Source organism: Populus alba, chromosome 15, assembly GCF_005239225.2.
Source record: "Populus alba chromosome 15, ASM523922v2, whole genome shotgun sequence".
NCBI lineage: Eukaryota > Viridiplantae > Streptophyta > Magnoliopsida > Malpighiales > Salicaceae > Populus > Populus alba.
The window spans coordinates 8,627,782-8,642,303 of record NC_133298.1 but is presented as its reverse complement, the minus strand read 5'-3'; the positions used below and the strand labels follow the sequence as shown (position 1 = coordinate 8,642,303).

The 14,522-nt window shown below is 33.7% G+C and overlaps 2 protein-coding genes and 1 pseudogene across 2 annotated transcripts; 2 read left to right on the top strand and 1 right to left on the bottom strand.

Moving 5' to 3' along the window:
- Window positions 1–51: 51 nt before the first annotated feature.
- Window positions 52–826, top strand: LOC118050989 (tubulin beta-3 chain). Its single transcript, XM_035061485.1, has 2 exons — window positions 52–445; window positions 558–826. Exons 1-2 carry the CDS (start codon window positions 52–54, stop codon window positions 824–826), a joined length of 663 nt encoding a protein of 220 aa, XP_034917376.1.
- A 443-nt stretch (window positions 827–1,269) lies between these two features.
- On the bottom strand, window positions 1,270–1,587 carry LOC118050957 (uncharacterized; annotated as a pseudogene).
- Window positions 1,588–4,377: 2,790 nt separating this feature from the next.
- On the top strand, window positions 4,378–8,887 carry LOC140954609 (uncharacterized). The gene is made up of 3 exons (XM_073404808.1): window positions 4,378–6,118; window positions 6,818–8,245; window positions 8,619–8,887. Exons 1-3 carry the CDS (start codon window positions 4,378–4,380, stop codon window positions 8,885–8,887), a joined length of 3,438 nt encoding a protein of 1,145 aa, XP_073260909.1.
- Window positions 8,888–14,522: the final 5,635 nt, after the last annotated feature.

Sequence of the window (14,522 nt, the reverse complement as noted above, 5' to 3'; positions counted from 1 at the left end):
CAACACTACTCCCATTTTTCCCTCGGGCTACGAGCTTCCTATTAGACCACCATGCATGAGATTCTTCACATTCAAGGAAGGCAATGTGGGAACCAAATTGGATCAAAGTTCTGGGAGGTGGTTTGTGATGAACATGGGATTGATCCAACCGGCCAGTACATCGGAAAGACAGACTTACAGCTAGAGAGAGTGAATGTGTATTACAATGAGGCTAGTAACGGCCGGTATGTGCCGCGGGATGTTCTTATGGACCTTGAGCCTGGCACTATGGATAGCGTGAGGACCGGTCCATATGGGCAGATTTTCCGGCCTGATAATTTCGTTTTCGGGCAATCAGGGGCAGGAAACAATTGGGCTAAAGGCCATTACACCGAGGGTGCTGAGCTTATTGACTCGGTCCTGGATGCCGTTAGGAAAGAGGCTGAGAATTGTGATTGCTTACAAGGTTGATCGACATAAAATTCAGAAATATTAGGCAACATTTTCCCTGAAAATTAATCTCAATTGACTAAAAAATATACGAACTATTTTTCTGATCAATGTTGCAAGATTTCAAGTATGCCACTCCCTTAGTGGGGGGACTGGGTTTGGAATGGGAACTTTGCTGATTTCAAAAATCAGAGAAGAGTTCCCGGATAGAATGATGCTTGTATTCTCTGTGTTCCCATCTCCCAAAGTGTCGGACACAGTCGTGGAGCCTTACAATGCTACCCTTTCTGTTCATCAACTTATGGAGAATGCTGATGAATGTATGGTTCTTGATAATGAAGCACTATATGATATCTGCTTCAGGACTCTCAAACTCACTACCCCAAGCTGTAAGTAGATTACAATATTACAAAACTTCGGTCTCGAAGCATTAGAGTGGTTTTAGATTCAGCTTAGATTTTAAACCATGCAACCATATAAGATTTGTAATTTTGGTTTTGGTTTTGACCTTTCTAATTAAACCGATTATTTCTCTCTGAAACTGCCTTTGATGAATAGTTCTTTTCCTGCTCTTCCAGTTGGAGACTTGAATCATCTGATTTCAGGAACGATGAGTGGTGTTACTTGTTGTTTGCGCTTTCCGGGTCAGCTTAACTCAGACCTGAGAAAACTAGCTGTGAACTTAATCCCATTCCCAAGGCTTCACTTTTTCATGGTGGGGTTTGCTCCTCTGACATCTAGAGGATCACAACAATACCACTCTCTCACTGTCCCTAAGCTCACCCAACAAATGTGGGATGCCAAGAACATGATGTTTGTAGCTGATCCTCGACACGGGCCTTACCTCACAGCATTAGCTATGTTTAGAGGCAAAATGAGTACAAAAGAAGTCGATGAGCAAATTATCAATGTGCAGAACAAAAACTCATCTTACTTTGTGGAATGGATACCAAACAACGTGAAGTCTAGTGTTTGCGATATCCTACCAAAAGAGCTTTCAATGGCTTCAACTTTCGTTGGCAATTCAACTTCCATACAGGAGATGTTTAGGAGAGTGAGTGAGCAGTTCACACCAATGTTTAAGAGAAAGGCCTTCTTGCATTGGTACACAGGAGAAGGAATGAATGAAATGGAGTTCACTGAATTTGAGAGCAACATGAATGATCTTGTTGCTGAGTATCAACATTACCAAGATGCCACTACTAAAGAAGATATCAACAGTACCAAGATGCCACTACTATCAACAGTTGATTCTTTCGATATTTATAGAGAAAGGGAAAATAACAGAAAGGGAGATGGGAGGATTTAACACCTGTTTGTTACCAAGAACGTTGCACGTTTAGAATCTCAGAGCATTTTGAGCATTGGAACTATGGACTTATCTTTACTTATGTACCTGGTAGATGAAACACAGAGACATCAAGACAAACACCAATGACCAAAACCCGTGAGATTCACAGCAGGGAAACATGTTCTTTAGAAGATGGTCTATTTTAGGCCTGAAAAGCTTTTTGAATCCTAACCAAAGTTGTATGAACAACCAAAAGTTGGCAAATGTCTACGTTCAACTTCACCTTTCCCCCCTTCAGGAGACGACCTTATGCACGGTTCTTGAACTCCATCCCTTCTCTCCATCATCTCAGAACTCCATCTCTTGACCCCTAAAACACCCTTATGACCCTTGCCCGCCAACTGATTAACTCCTGATGATACATTCAAAAGAATCAACTCCTAACTTCATAGAAATTGACATTGGAAATTCCACACTGCACAACACAGATGAAATCCACAGCGCCTCAACACAGGAGAAGGAATGTTTGTGTGATTTGCATGCATTCCCTAAGAATGACTCTCTTAATAAGAGCAATGGTATTGCAGTAGTGCTGCTCTGCTTAAGCCACTCTAGTAACCTGCTTCAAGAGAACTAGACATAAAACCTCTTGTAGCAGGTTGTTTTTGGCCTTTTAGTTTGACGAAAAAAAATGTAGAACTAGGTGATGAGTAGCCTACATTCTTCAATTTAAGCATTTATATTGCAAAATACCTTCGTTTGCTTTTATCAATCAACTAGCCTCATATCCTGCCCAAGTTGAGAGCAGCAGTAGATTTGCAGCAGCCTATGTTGCTAGGATTCGGGATCCAATTGCATGTCTGAAATACACGCACACCCAAGTACAACTCAGCTTCTTCTTTTTTTCTTTCAAATTCTTTCATTTTAATGAGTTCAAAAGATTAAAAAACAACTTCTACCAAGATGTATGGGCTCGGACATGGTAGCCCAAACCCCACACACCCAACATTGTCCATTTCTACTTCATTTTCCATGGTCCCAAAATTTCAACTAAAAATGCCTCCTTTTCCCTCTCTTTCTAACCATACTTCAACTGCTGAATCTACCATTAAACAACAAGCAACATAGAGCAATTCTAACTACGTACTAAATTAAGTGTAGTTAATTTCTGCCATGGCTTGTTCCTCTTCCACACCAACAAGGAGGACAACCACTAGCTTGGCTGGATCCAAGGTTGAAGCAATCCCTAAAATCATGGTTGGATTCACATTTCAGCAAGTAATATCTCAGTTGTTAAAGCAGTTGAATAAATGGTCGTCCCATTTTTGCCGCCTGTATTCCGCGCAAGAGAAGATGTTCAGATCCGTGATGCAGTGATACAGTTCGGATTGTGTATCAGTTTAGAATTAAAAAGTTGTTATAATAGTTAAAATAAATAAATAAAAAATTATTAGAAAATTAAAAAAAATATATAGTTATTAAAAAAATTGAAAATAACAATTTTATTAGGATTTTATATCTATTACAAAATTAATTCCAAGTGTTTAAAAAAATTATAATTTTAATATGAAGACCAAAAGCAAATTATTATGAATTTTTTTTTTTTTAGAAAATATAGCATTACTTTGTGAACGAAGACAATAAAAGGTTTTCCTCTTACTTGGCTTAACCTTATGCGTGCGAACTCATTATTTTTTATTTGTTAGTTATTATTATATATAAAAATTCACTATATAAACATTAAATAAAAATTTTATTTTTTCAATATAAGATAAAAATAAATTATATTATTTTAATATAAAATAAATAATTTTGAAATAATTTTCATTATTTACAACACTTTCTTCTCTCCTGCCAAATCTCTCTTTCTTAAATCAGATTTTCTTTTTTTATTATTCTATTTTTTACTTATCAAGCTTTATTCAACAACCATAATACTTATTCATTTATATCTATTTTAATCCTCCAACGCATTGTTGCCTTTTTTCTATTTATTTTTCGGAAACATCACATCAACTCCCTATAAATCTTTGAAGATCGAAGAGAAAGAACAGAAAGGTGTTCTGCTTTTGGACAAGCAAGAACCACAGTATTGGAACATAGCACATGCTCCCATAGAAGCTAAAACTGCAAACAATTCTTCAATACTTGCAGAACAAGCCACCCCTGCAGCCGACTCTCCTACACCAGAAGACTCACGAAGACTAGCCATGATATCATAAACACATTGTAATATTATGGATATAATATAGTTAGTTATATTCTGTTACAATTAGTTAACCGTTTATTAACAGACGTTAGTTAGAAATTGTATATATATATGTATTGATATCCACTGTAAAGAAAGTAGAATATACAAAGAAGTATTACTGCATTTTGATTGGAGACTTTCTAAACGTGTCTTCCTTCTTTTTTTTTTTTTTTCTCTCATAGGAAATCCTATTCCTTTCTTCTTTCTCTGCTTCTACAAGCAAAAGATACATTTTGCTATTACAAATTTATCATGGTATCAGAGCGATAGAAGAAATCAAGATTTTATAATATCTCTGTTATATTCTAAAACTCTGAAAACATATACTCTTCTTTAATTTTTAAAGATTCACGATCTTTGTAGTTGGATATCTTTTCTGTCATCAACTTCTTGATTCTTTTTCAAAATGTCTGATCATTTTGAAGAAAGTGCTTCTACAGCACATAAAGATTCATCCAATATCACTACTCTAAATCTTTCTGATGATTCTTCCAGCTGCTACTACCTCCATCCTTCTGATAATCCTGGCGCTCTTCTGGTTTCAGAAATCTTCACTGGCGAAAATTATATTGCATGGAGCAAATCCATGACAATTGCCTTAACAGTGAAAAACAAGATTGCCTTCATTGATGGATCTTTAGTTCAACTAAATACAACCAATCAATCACTTCGTATGGCTTGGCTGAGATCAAACAATTTGGTCCTATCATGGCTGATGAATTCAATTTCCAAAGAAATTCGCAGCAGCCTTCTTTACTTCGCAACAGCTTTTGATATCTGGGAAGAAATACGAACTAGATATCTTAGAAGTGATGGACCAAGGGTTTTTAGTTTAGAAAAATCTTTGAGTTCTATTTCACAGAACTCAAAATCTATCACTGAATATTTTAGTGAATTCAAGGCACTATGGGATGAATATAGCAGTTATCGCCCATTCCCAAGCTGCAAATGTGGACATCTTGATTCCTGCTCATGCAATATTTTTAAACATCTAACTGATCGACAACAATCCGACTTTGTCATGAAATTTCTGGTTGGCCTTCATGATTCTTACTCATCAGTTAAAAGCCAACTATTGCTGCAAACTCCTTTGCCATCTATGGGCAGAGTCTTCTCCCTGCTTCTTCAAGAAGAGAGTCAGAGATCCCTAACAAATGCAGCAGGCATTCCAATTGATTGCCAAGCAATGATTGCTGAACACTACCGTAATCAAAATTCCAAATCAGGTTCAAACTATACTACACGATTTGCTAAACACAAAGGTAAAACTGAGGCAACCTGCACCCACTGTGGATATCCTGGACATACTGTTGATAAATGTTTCCAACTTATTGGATACCCTCTTGGGTGGAAGGGACCAAGAGGAAAAAGATTGGCTACCATGCCACATACCAGCAAGAACTTTCAACGATTACCTACTGCACATCATACTACTGCCTTGCAACCACATCTTGATACCCCTAACATTGTTTTCTCTCAAGAACAGATGCAAAATCTACTCACTCTAGCAAATAGCATTTCCAGCTCAAAGCTAAATAACACTGCTACAGAAGTATCTACATCAGGTATATCTTTTTCATGTCATACAACATCTTCACCTCATAACAGTTTTTCTTGGATTCTTGATACTGGAGCCACAGATCACATTATCTGTAGTCCTCTTCTTTTTGAATCCATCATTCTCCCTAAAACTCAGAATAACGTTCATCTGCCTAATGGTCAACATGTACCAATTCTCTTCACTGGAACAGTTAGATTTTCCCCTGACATCATTTTATACAATGCACTTTATGTTCCAGCCTTTAATATCAATCTTATTTCTGTTTCTAGATTAACTGCTGCTAACACTGTTGGTTTATTTTTTCTTCACACCAAATGTATTCTACAGGACCTAAGCAAATGGAAGATGATTGGTCTTGCTGAAGCTGAATCTAGTCTATACAAACTTCATAAACCTCCTGCTCAAAATGCTACAAAATCACCTCCTATAACAAACATCAAATCCTGTGTTGTTGCCACAAATATCTGGCATTTACGTTTAGGCCACATACCTCCCTCCAAAATCGCCCTTTTGAACAAAACTGATCCTTCAGTCACGATCAGCAACAATAGTTTTTGTGATATTTGCCCCTTAGCTAAACAAAAATGTTTGCCTTTTTCTTTATCTGTTCATCAATCTACAAAAACCTTTCAATTAGTTCATATTGACATTTGGGGACCCTTCTCTGTCACCTCTTATTCTGGTTATTAATTTTTTCTTACTATTGTAGATGATTACAATAGATTTACTTGGTTATTCTTAATGAAATCCAAATCTGAAACAAGACATCTTCTCAGCAATTTTCTAGCATATGTTCATACTCAATTTAACATAAATATTGAAACTCTCAGATCCGACAATGGCCAAGAATTTAATATGCCTATCTTCTACCAAACACATGGCATCATACATCAACAAACATGTGTTGAAACACCTGAACAAAATGGAAGGGTTGAAAGAAAACATCAACACCTGCTCAATGTAGCTCGATCTCTTCTGTTTCAAATCCAACTACCTTTATCTTATTGGACAGATTGCATATTAACAGCCACACACCTCATTAATCGTACCCCCTCCTTCTTTCTCCAAAATCAGACACCTTACCATATTCTTTATCAAAAACCCCCACATTACAATTACTTAAAAGTTTTCGGTTGTTTATGTTTTGCTAGCACAATCACTCATAATAGAGGTAAATTTCATCCAAGAGCCACGAAATGTATTTTTCTTGGATACCCTCCACACATTAAAGGATACAAAGTTCTTGACTTAAACACTTGCAAAACTTTTGTCTCTCGCAATGTAGTTTTTCATGAATCCAACTTTCCATCTATTCCAAATAAGGTTCATACACCTCTTGTATTCCCTGACTATCCTCAACACTTTGACCCTTTTCCTTGTCGCCCATCAAACACAACTCTACATGATTCTGTTGTTCCTGCAACACTTCCTATCCAACCTTCTGTTCCTCACATTTCTACCCTGCCTCCTCCTCTTACTCAACTTAGAAAATCTGAAAGAACTAAACATCCACCTACTTACTTAACACAGTATTATTGTGGACATATGGCTCAGATTGCTTCAGCAACACCAGACTCTTCCCCTTGCTTCCTGCCTGGTAAGCCCTACTCTATCTTTCCTTACTTATCTACATCCCAATTATCTTTACCCCACTGTGCTTTCACTTCTTCTATTTCATCTATTTATGAACCGAAAACTTACAAACAAGCTAGCTCTATCCCTCATTGGCAGCATGCTATGACCAAAGAAATCACAGCCCTTGAGAAAAACCAAACTTGGGACTTAGTCATTCTGCCCCCTAATAAAACTGTCATTGGATGTAAATGGGTCTACAAAGTTAAATTTCAGGCTGATGGACAGGTTGAGAGATATAAAGCACGATTGGTAGCAAAAGGATACACACAACAAGAGGGAATTGATTTTTTTGACACTTTCTCTCCTGTTGCAAAAATCACAACAGTACGTGTTCTTCTCACCATTGTTGTAGCCAACAATTGGTTTTTACATCAACTTGATGTAGACAATGCCTTCCTACATAGGGACTTACATGAAAAAGTATATATGCAATTACCACCTGGCTACTCCAATCACAATGACCCTCGAGTATGCAAACTCAAAAAGAGTATCTATGGCCTTAAACAGGCTTCAAGACAATGGTTTTCCAAACTCTCTGCATCTCTTCTTCACTTTGGTTTTCTACAAGCCAAATCAGATTCCAGCCTCTTCATCAAGCAATCTAAAACCACCCTCATTGCCATTTTAATCTATGTTGATGATGTTCTCATCGCATCAAATGATCTTACAGCACTGACTATAGTCAAAAACTATCTTCTCAGAATTTTCCCCATCAAAGATTTGGGACACCTCAAATACTTTCTCGGCATTGAGGTAGCTCGATCTACCAAAGGCATTGTTCTTTGCCAAAGAAAATATGCCTTGGACATCCTCATGGACAGTGGTTTTTCTGGTGCTAAACCTGTCACTTTTCCAATGGAATCCACACTCAAACTCAGCACACATGATACTAGCCCTCCCTTGCCTAATCCTGCATCTTATCATAGACTTATTGGTAGGCTTCTCTACCTTACACTCACAAGACCCGACTTATCCTATGCCATCCAAACCCTTAGCCAATTCATGTCAAATCCTCACACCCTCCATATGCAAGCAGCAGAGAGAGTCCTTCGGTATCTTAAAGCCACACCAGGAAAAGGTTTACTACTCAAAGCTGCTTCTCCCCTTCATTTATTCTGACAGTGATTGGGGAGGTTGCATTGACACTCGTCGAAGTGTTACTGGCTATCTAATTTTCCTTGGAGATTCCTTAATCTCCTGGAAATCAAAGAAACAACCTACTGTAAGTAGGTCCTCTACAGAAGCAGAATATCGGGCATTGGCAACGACTTCATGTGAACTACAATGACTTTCTTATTTACTGGCTGATTTCCACATCCCTCACTCTCAACCTGCCTTACTCTACACTGACAGCAAACCAGCCTCCGAAATAGCTTACAACCCTGTTCATCATGAACGCACCAAACATATCCAAATTGACTGTCATCTTGTTCGTGAAAAATTGCAAGCAGGACTCCTTACCATCATTCACATTCCTTCCAAGTTTCAATTAGCTGATGCCCTCACTAAACCACTTGGTTCTCATATGCTTAATCCTTTACTTGACAAGATGGGAATGATAAATATCCATTCTTATCTTGCGGGGGGATATTGGAACATAGCATATGCTCCCACAGAAGCTAAAACTGCAAACAATTCTTCAATACTTGCAAAACAAGCCACCCCTGCAGCCGACTCTCCTACACCAGAAGACTCACGAAGACTAGCCATGATATCATAAACACATTGTAATATTATGGATATAATATAGTTAGTTATATTCTGTTACAATTAGTTAACCGTTTATTAACAGACGTTAGTTAGAAATTGTATATATATATATGTATTGATATCCACTGTAAAGAAAGTAGAATATACAAAGAAGTATTACTGCATTTTGATTGCAGACTTTCTAAACGTGTCTTCCTTCCTTTTCTTTTCTCTCATAGGAAATCCTATTCCTTTCTTCTTTCTCTGCTTCTACAAGCAAAAGATACATTCTGCTATTACAAATTTATCACACAGGGTAGTCTCTCAACCTCTCCAGTTGTTGTCAGATCTGGGAAGGACATCACTGACAAGTTGAAATGATCAACATAAATTTCCTTAAGCTCATAACATATGTTCGCTTTTATATGAACTTACAGTTGCCTGATAAAAATTGTACATCTGTTATCCTCGGTGTCGGATGAAAAGCGAGATCCACAAAATTCTGGAGGCATTTTGCTGCCTTCTACTTGATTTTATACAGCATGTCATAAAATACTGTCCAACAATCCAGGAAAGAGAGCAATAATTCAAGTAACTTTCCTATGTTTGGCTTCCTACATACTTGCTGCAAGAATATATATATATATATATATATATATATATATATATATATATATATATGCTAACTGTGAGCTCTCTATTGAAGGTAAAATGGAAGGATTATAAGCTTGCTAATAAAATATATATCAGCTTAGACATTATTACAAAAGAAGCGGTTCAGGCGGCGGCGGCGGGGGACGCTAAACATGCTAATAAAATAGAAGGATTGTCAGCTTGATGAACTTTAAAACATCTTTTGTAACGTTAGCTTTTACACTTGATGATGTTGTAAACTTGTGTCTCATAAATTACTCCTTCCATAATTACTCACTAGCAAGTCGAGCAGGCATGCAGCATCTTTATCCTGGACAAGGTATTCTCTCTTGTAAGTGCCGTGGATCTTGAAAGGGCTGCCCAAGCTTTTTGACATCTAGAGATTTACTGCCAATAGAGAGAAAATAGCCCACTGATGAAAGAGTATTGTGGTAACTTTTAAATCTTTCATGCACCTGCACAGTTAAAAGGATTCATTTTCTACGAATCTGCATTTGCTCTTCTCATCAGGAGAAGGATGGATGGCTTCAAAAAAAAAAAAAAATGACAATAATTAGCACCCGAAAGACACGTTATGAGCAATATATACTATTAGCAATTGAGTCTTGAAAAATAGCAAAGTATTTTTTATTTAAAAATATTTTAAATAATAATTTTTTAATTTTTTAAAATTATTTTTTAACATTAGCATATCAAAATGATTTAAAAACATCAAACAAATATTAATTTGAAACAAATAAAAAAATATTTAAATTTTTTTAAAAACGCTTTTAAAACATAAAAACAAATAAGGGCGGACATTTTAGTGAAATTTATATAAAAAACAAAAATTATAGTTTTTATACTAAGCTGGTGAATTTTTTATATAGTAATCAAACCGGTGTTTCTTTGTTAAATATAGTTTTTTAAAAGAAATTTTATTTTTAAATTAAATTAAATTAATAAATTTCATCTCCCAACATTTAATTTATCACATATTGAGTTTCTCAATATAATTTAGATCAAGAATTTAATAAATTATAGGTAATTAAGATTTTTAGAGTTTAACTTGGATTTATCACATTCACTTCATCTTACTTATTTTTTTAATTTTTAAGCTCAATTGCTTACAATTTCATGGTCTAATATTTTTTCATTTGTTTTCTATGTAATTTATCTTTCTAAAGTTCAGCTATTTTCCATTTTGATCCCTTGAGAGTTAGTTGTTTTCTGATTGAAGTCATATAATATTCTAGCTTTGGCGCCCAAAAAATGTATATAAATTGATGCAAGAGAAATCTGAGCACCTCTCTCAGACAACAATATTGTTAGTGGCTAATCTACCGACACATTTCGAAGAAAAAATTGCTATCGAACGAGGCTGTCTATATTTACTTTACTTCTGTTTTGGAACTCGTGATGATCTAGAGCACTGCTCCTCTTGAAATTCAACACGTGTCATTATGCCCCCACATCATTTAAAATCTGGATTCGTTATGAGATGTCTCCACCATTCCAATTAAATTGTTTGGTGAAAGGAATGTTTTTTTTTTAATTAGAAATAATATTTTTTTATTTTTAATAAATTATTTTTTATATTAATACATTAAATTAAGTTAAACATATAAAAAATTAATTTAAAATAAAAAATATAATTTTTTTAAAATACTTTTAAATATAAAAACAATCATTTCATTTTTAAGTGTTCCTCTTCTTTTTTAAAAAAATATTACTGTCTCCGAGATATAAAAAAAAGGAGTGCTTTCCTTGATTTTCTTTTGAAAATTATTATAAAATTATTGAAAATAAATGTTATTAAATTATTGACAAAAAAACAATTTGTTATTGGTATCACAAGTAAAATTTGATCCCACAAGATTTTACAGTTTTTTATTTTAATTTTATGATTATATTTATAATTGTAATAATAATGATAGTTTAAAGTGTTTTTTATTTAGAAATATATTAAAATAAAAAAAAATTATTTTAAATAAAAAAAACATTTTTTAAAATTTAAGAAAACGCGATGGTCTATCCTTTTGCTAGAACTTGGTAGTTACTTGATTATTATTTTCTTCTTGTTATCATGGCAATGGGCATTAGCAATGATGAGTTGAGATGGAATTGGTGGCTGTAGTTGCAGAGGTAGGGGGTGTTTGGCCCGTTACTGGTCATAATTGCATTCGGCCTGTTGTTGAGAGTCCAAATTGCCATCTCTAGCATCAATAGTGGCATCATATTTTAGTTTTAGCTACGAATAGCAGTGGACCAACGTTATGTTTACCATTCGAGTTTTTTATTCATTTAAATTAAATAAATTGGTTTTCTTTTAATCGGATAGTAAAAAAACAAGTACTAACAATAAATAAATCAAATTAAAAAAAAAAAGAGATAACAACAACATGAAAGAAAATATATTTTTGTAAAAGGAAACAAATGATATAGTTTGATTCTCATTCCATTAAATACAAAAGGATAAAATTAGGTTAAAAAATATAAAAAAAACTAGCTCAAGTAAATCCAAGTTAGTATAAAAAACCTATAACTCGAGGACTAAGAGACGAGTTAACCTAAGTTAACTAGCAACCTAAGTCATGATATTGAGATAACATGATAGAAAAAAAAAACATAAAAAATCACAAAACTAAAAAAAATAAGTAAAAAAAAAAAAACGATATCAACTCATGTAAACTTTTCAAACCATGACTCAAGGTATTAGACTGAATGCACCCTATCTGGAAAAACCATAAAACTCAATTCCCAATTAATTAAATATTGAAGGATTAATTTGAAAAAAAATATATCAATTATATAAAAGGATAAAAAAAATCACACTTAAAAGAATGAAGATCAAAATACAAAAATATAAAATAAATTTATTTTTGATTAAAGGATAAATTTGAAAATAAAAAATTAATTAAACAATATAACTAAAAAAAATTAAAAGAATGAATATAAAATAAAAATAAAAAATAAAAACAAATTCTTGATTAAACGGTGAAATTAAAAAGAACAATCAATTTAGCAAAATGAAAAAAAGAGAGACTAAATTAGACTAAATAATATATCACAAATTGAGATCGAATGATGTAGTTAAAAACAATTAAAATTTTTACAAAGAACCAAGAAAAAAAAACTAATTATAAAAAAATAAGAACCTTAGTTAATATTTTCATAAATTAAAGGATAATTATGGAATTTTTCTTGGGCGCACTTTCAAGGCAAGGAGAGAGACAAAGTACAAGTAAGAGAAAACGTTCATGGACATTTCTTTAACAACCCAACCCCACCACATGCTAGCCTAAAAGGAAGAGGGCAACATTGTTTTTTCAATGACACGATGATAGCTGATTTTTTGCTACTAGGAGGAGTTGCATGCACCTCTCAAAAGACATGGGTGCCTCCTGCTTGTTTATGTTGCACTGCACATGTCAACTATTTTTTTTTAATATGTTTTATATTTATTCAAAGATTGAATTACCCCTTCCCAATCTAATTACTACAAAATAACCTAAATGAAAAGATGAAAGTGTCCTTGGAATTCATATTTAGAATTTTTGCATTCAAGAGTATTTTAGTCCTTTCACTCTGCTTCTAAAATGAAAAAAAAAAAAATCAACTTACACTTGAATAATCTGATAATAACTAAATGGGCCTCGTGTAATGATCATTATACCTCTAATAGCTGGTTGAAAGTTTTTATGTGGAAATGACAAATCCACCATTACACTGCTATGGTGAACAAAGCTTATGAATATGCATAAAGAATATTTTTCCAAGGTATATTAGTTTTTGTTGATGTATTCCATCATCTTCCTAAAAATGACAATAAAATGTTTTGAGATTGCGTGAAAACCATATTACAAATAATGCTAAAAACAGCAACATAGATATGATTTGATTTAATCTTAGAAATAATTATCATAATTTCAAATAATTATGTATATTGTATAGAAGGCAAGGATATTAGAGATTTTCTTAGAAAAGGATGTTGTTTTTCCTTTGGCTCCTTGTAAGAATCACTAGGCTTTGAGTTTTAGACCGTGGAATGACAACCTTTTACGATTTCTCTTCCATTTCCAGTAATGATAAAATCATCAATTAGGTGTATAGCTTAACTGGTCAAGTTCTAGATTTGCTTCCTGAAGATCACTAGTTCGAATCTCACAAACCTCAAGGCCACTTGAAGCTTACAGGTCGTTAACTTCAAGACTCATGGAATTAGTCGAGGTACACGTAAGTTGGCCCGAACATCCACATTAATAAAAAAATCATCAAATCCTATATTGCTGGCCATGCTTTCTCCAAACAACTTCACAAGAAACAATTAAAAAAAAGGAAGCTAACTCACACCCACGCGAAGTCATCATTGTGCAAAAATTAGGGTTTATACTTTACAAAAATAAACAGTGATTTGTATATTAAAAGCCTTGTTGTTTTGTAAAGTGTTATTTTTTGTATCAACACATTAAAACAATCTAAAATGATTGATTTTTTAAAATTTAAATTAAAAGAAAATTTCAATTTTTACAACAATATTTTTTAAACACAAAAGATAAACATGTTGTAACTCTTTCTAGGGTCCTTTTAAGTATTTTGGATTTGGTTAAATTACGCCTTTGACCTTTGAATTTGTGCTAGGTTTTTGTGATGGTTTAGGGTTTGAGCATTCATCTTGAGTCTTGGGCTTTGATATTTTTGGTTTTTTATTTAATCTTTCAACAGTATTTTTCTACTTAGAAATTCCTACCATGCAACAAACAAAGTCTCACAAGCTATCATATATAGGTGAAATTAATTGATTTTTATACTTTAACCACTAAAAAGATTTTATTTTATAATACAATCTTTTATCTATATATATTTTTACTATAAATGAATGATTTGAATTTTACATATATTAGTGAATTAATAAATGTTTCAAGAGATTAGTATTTGTTGGATATGAGAAATTTCTACTATCTTGAACAGTAGAAAATTATTGTTATTATTATAATATATGTACTGCTACTTTTTATTATTTAATAAAAAAA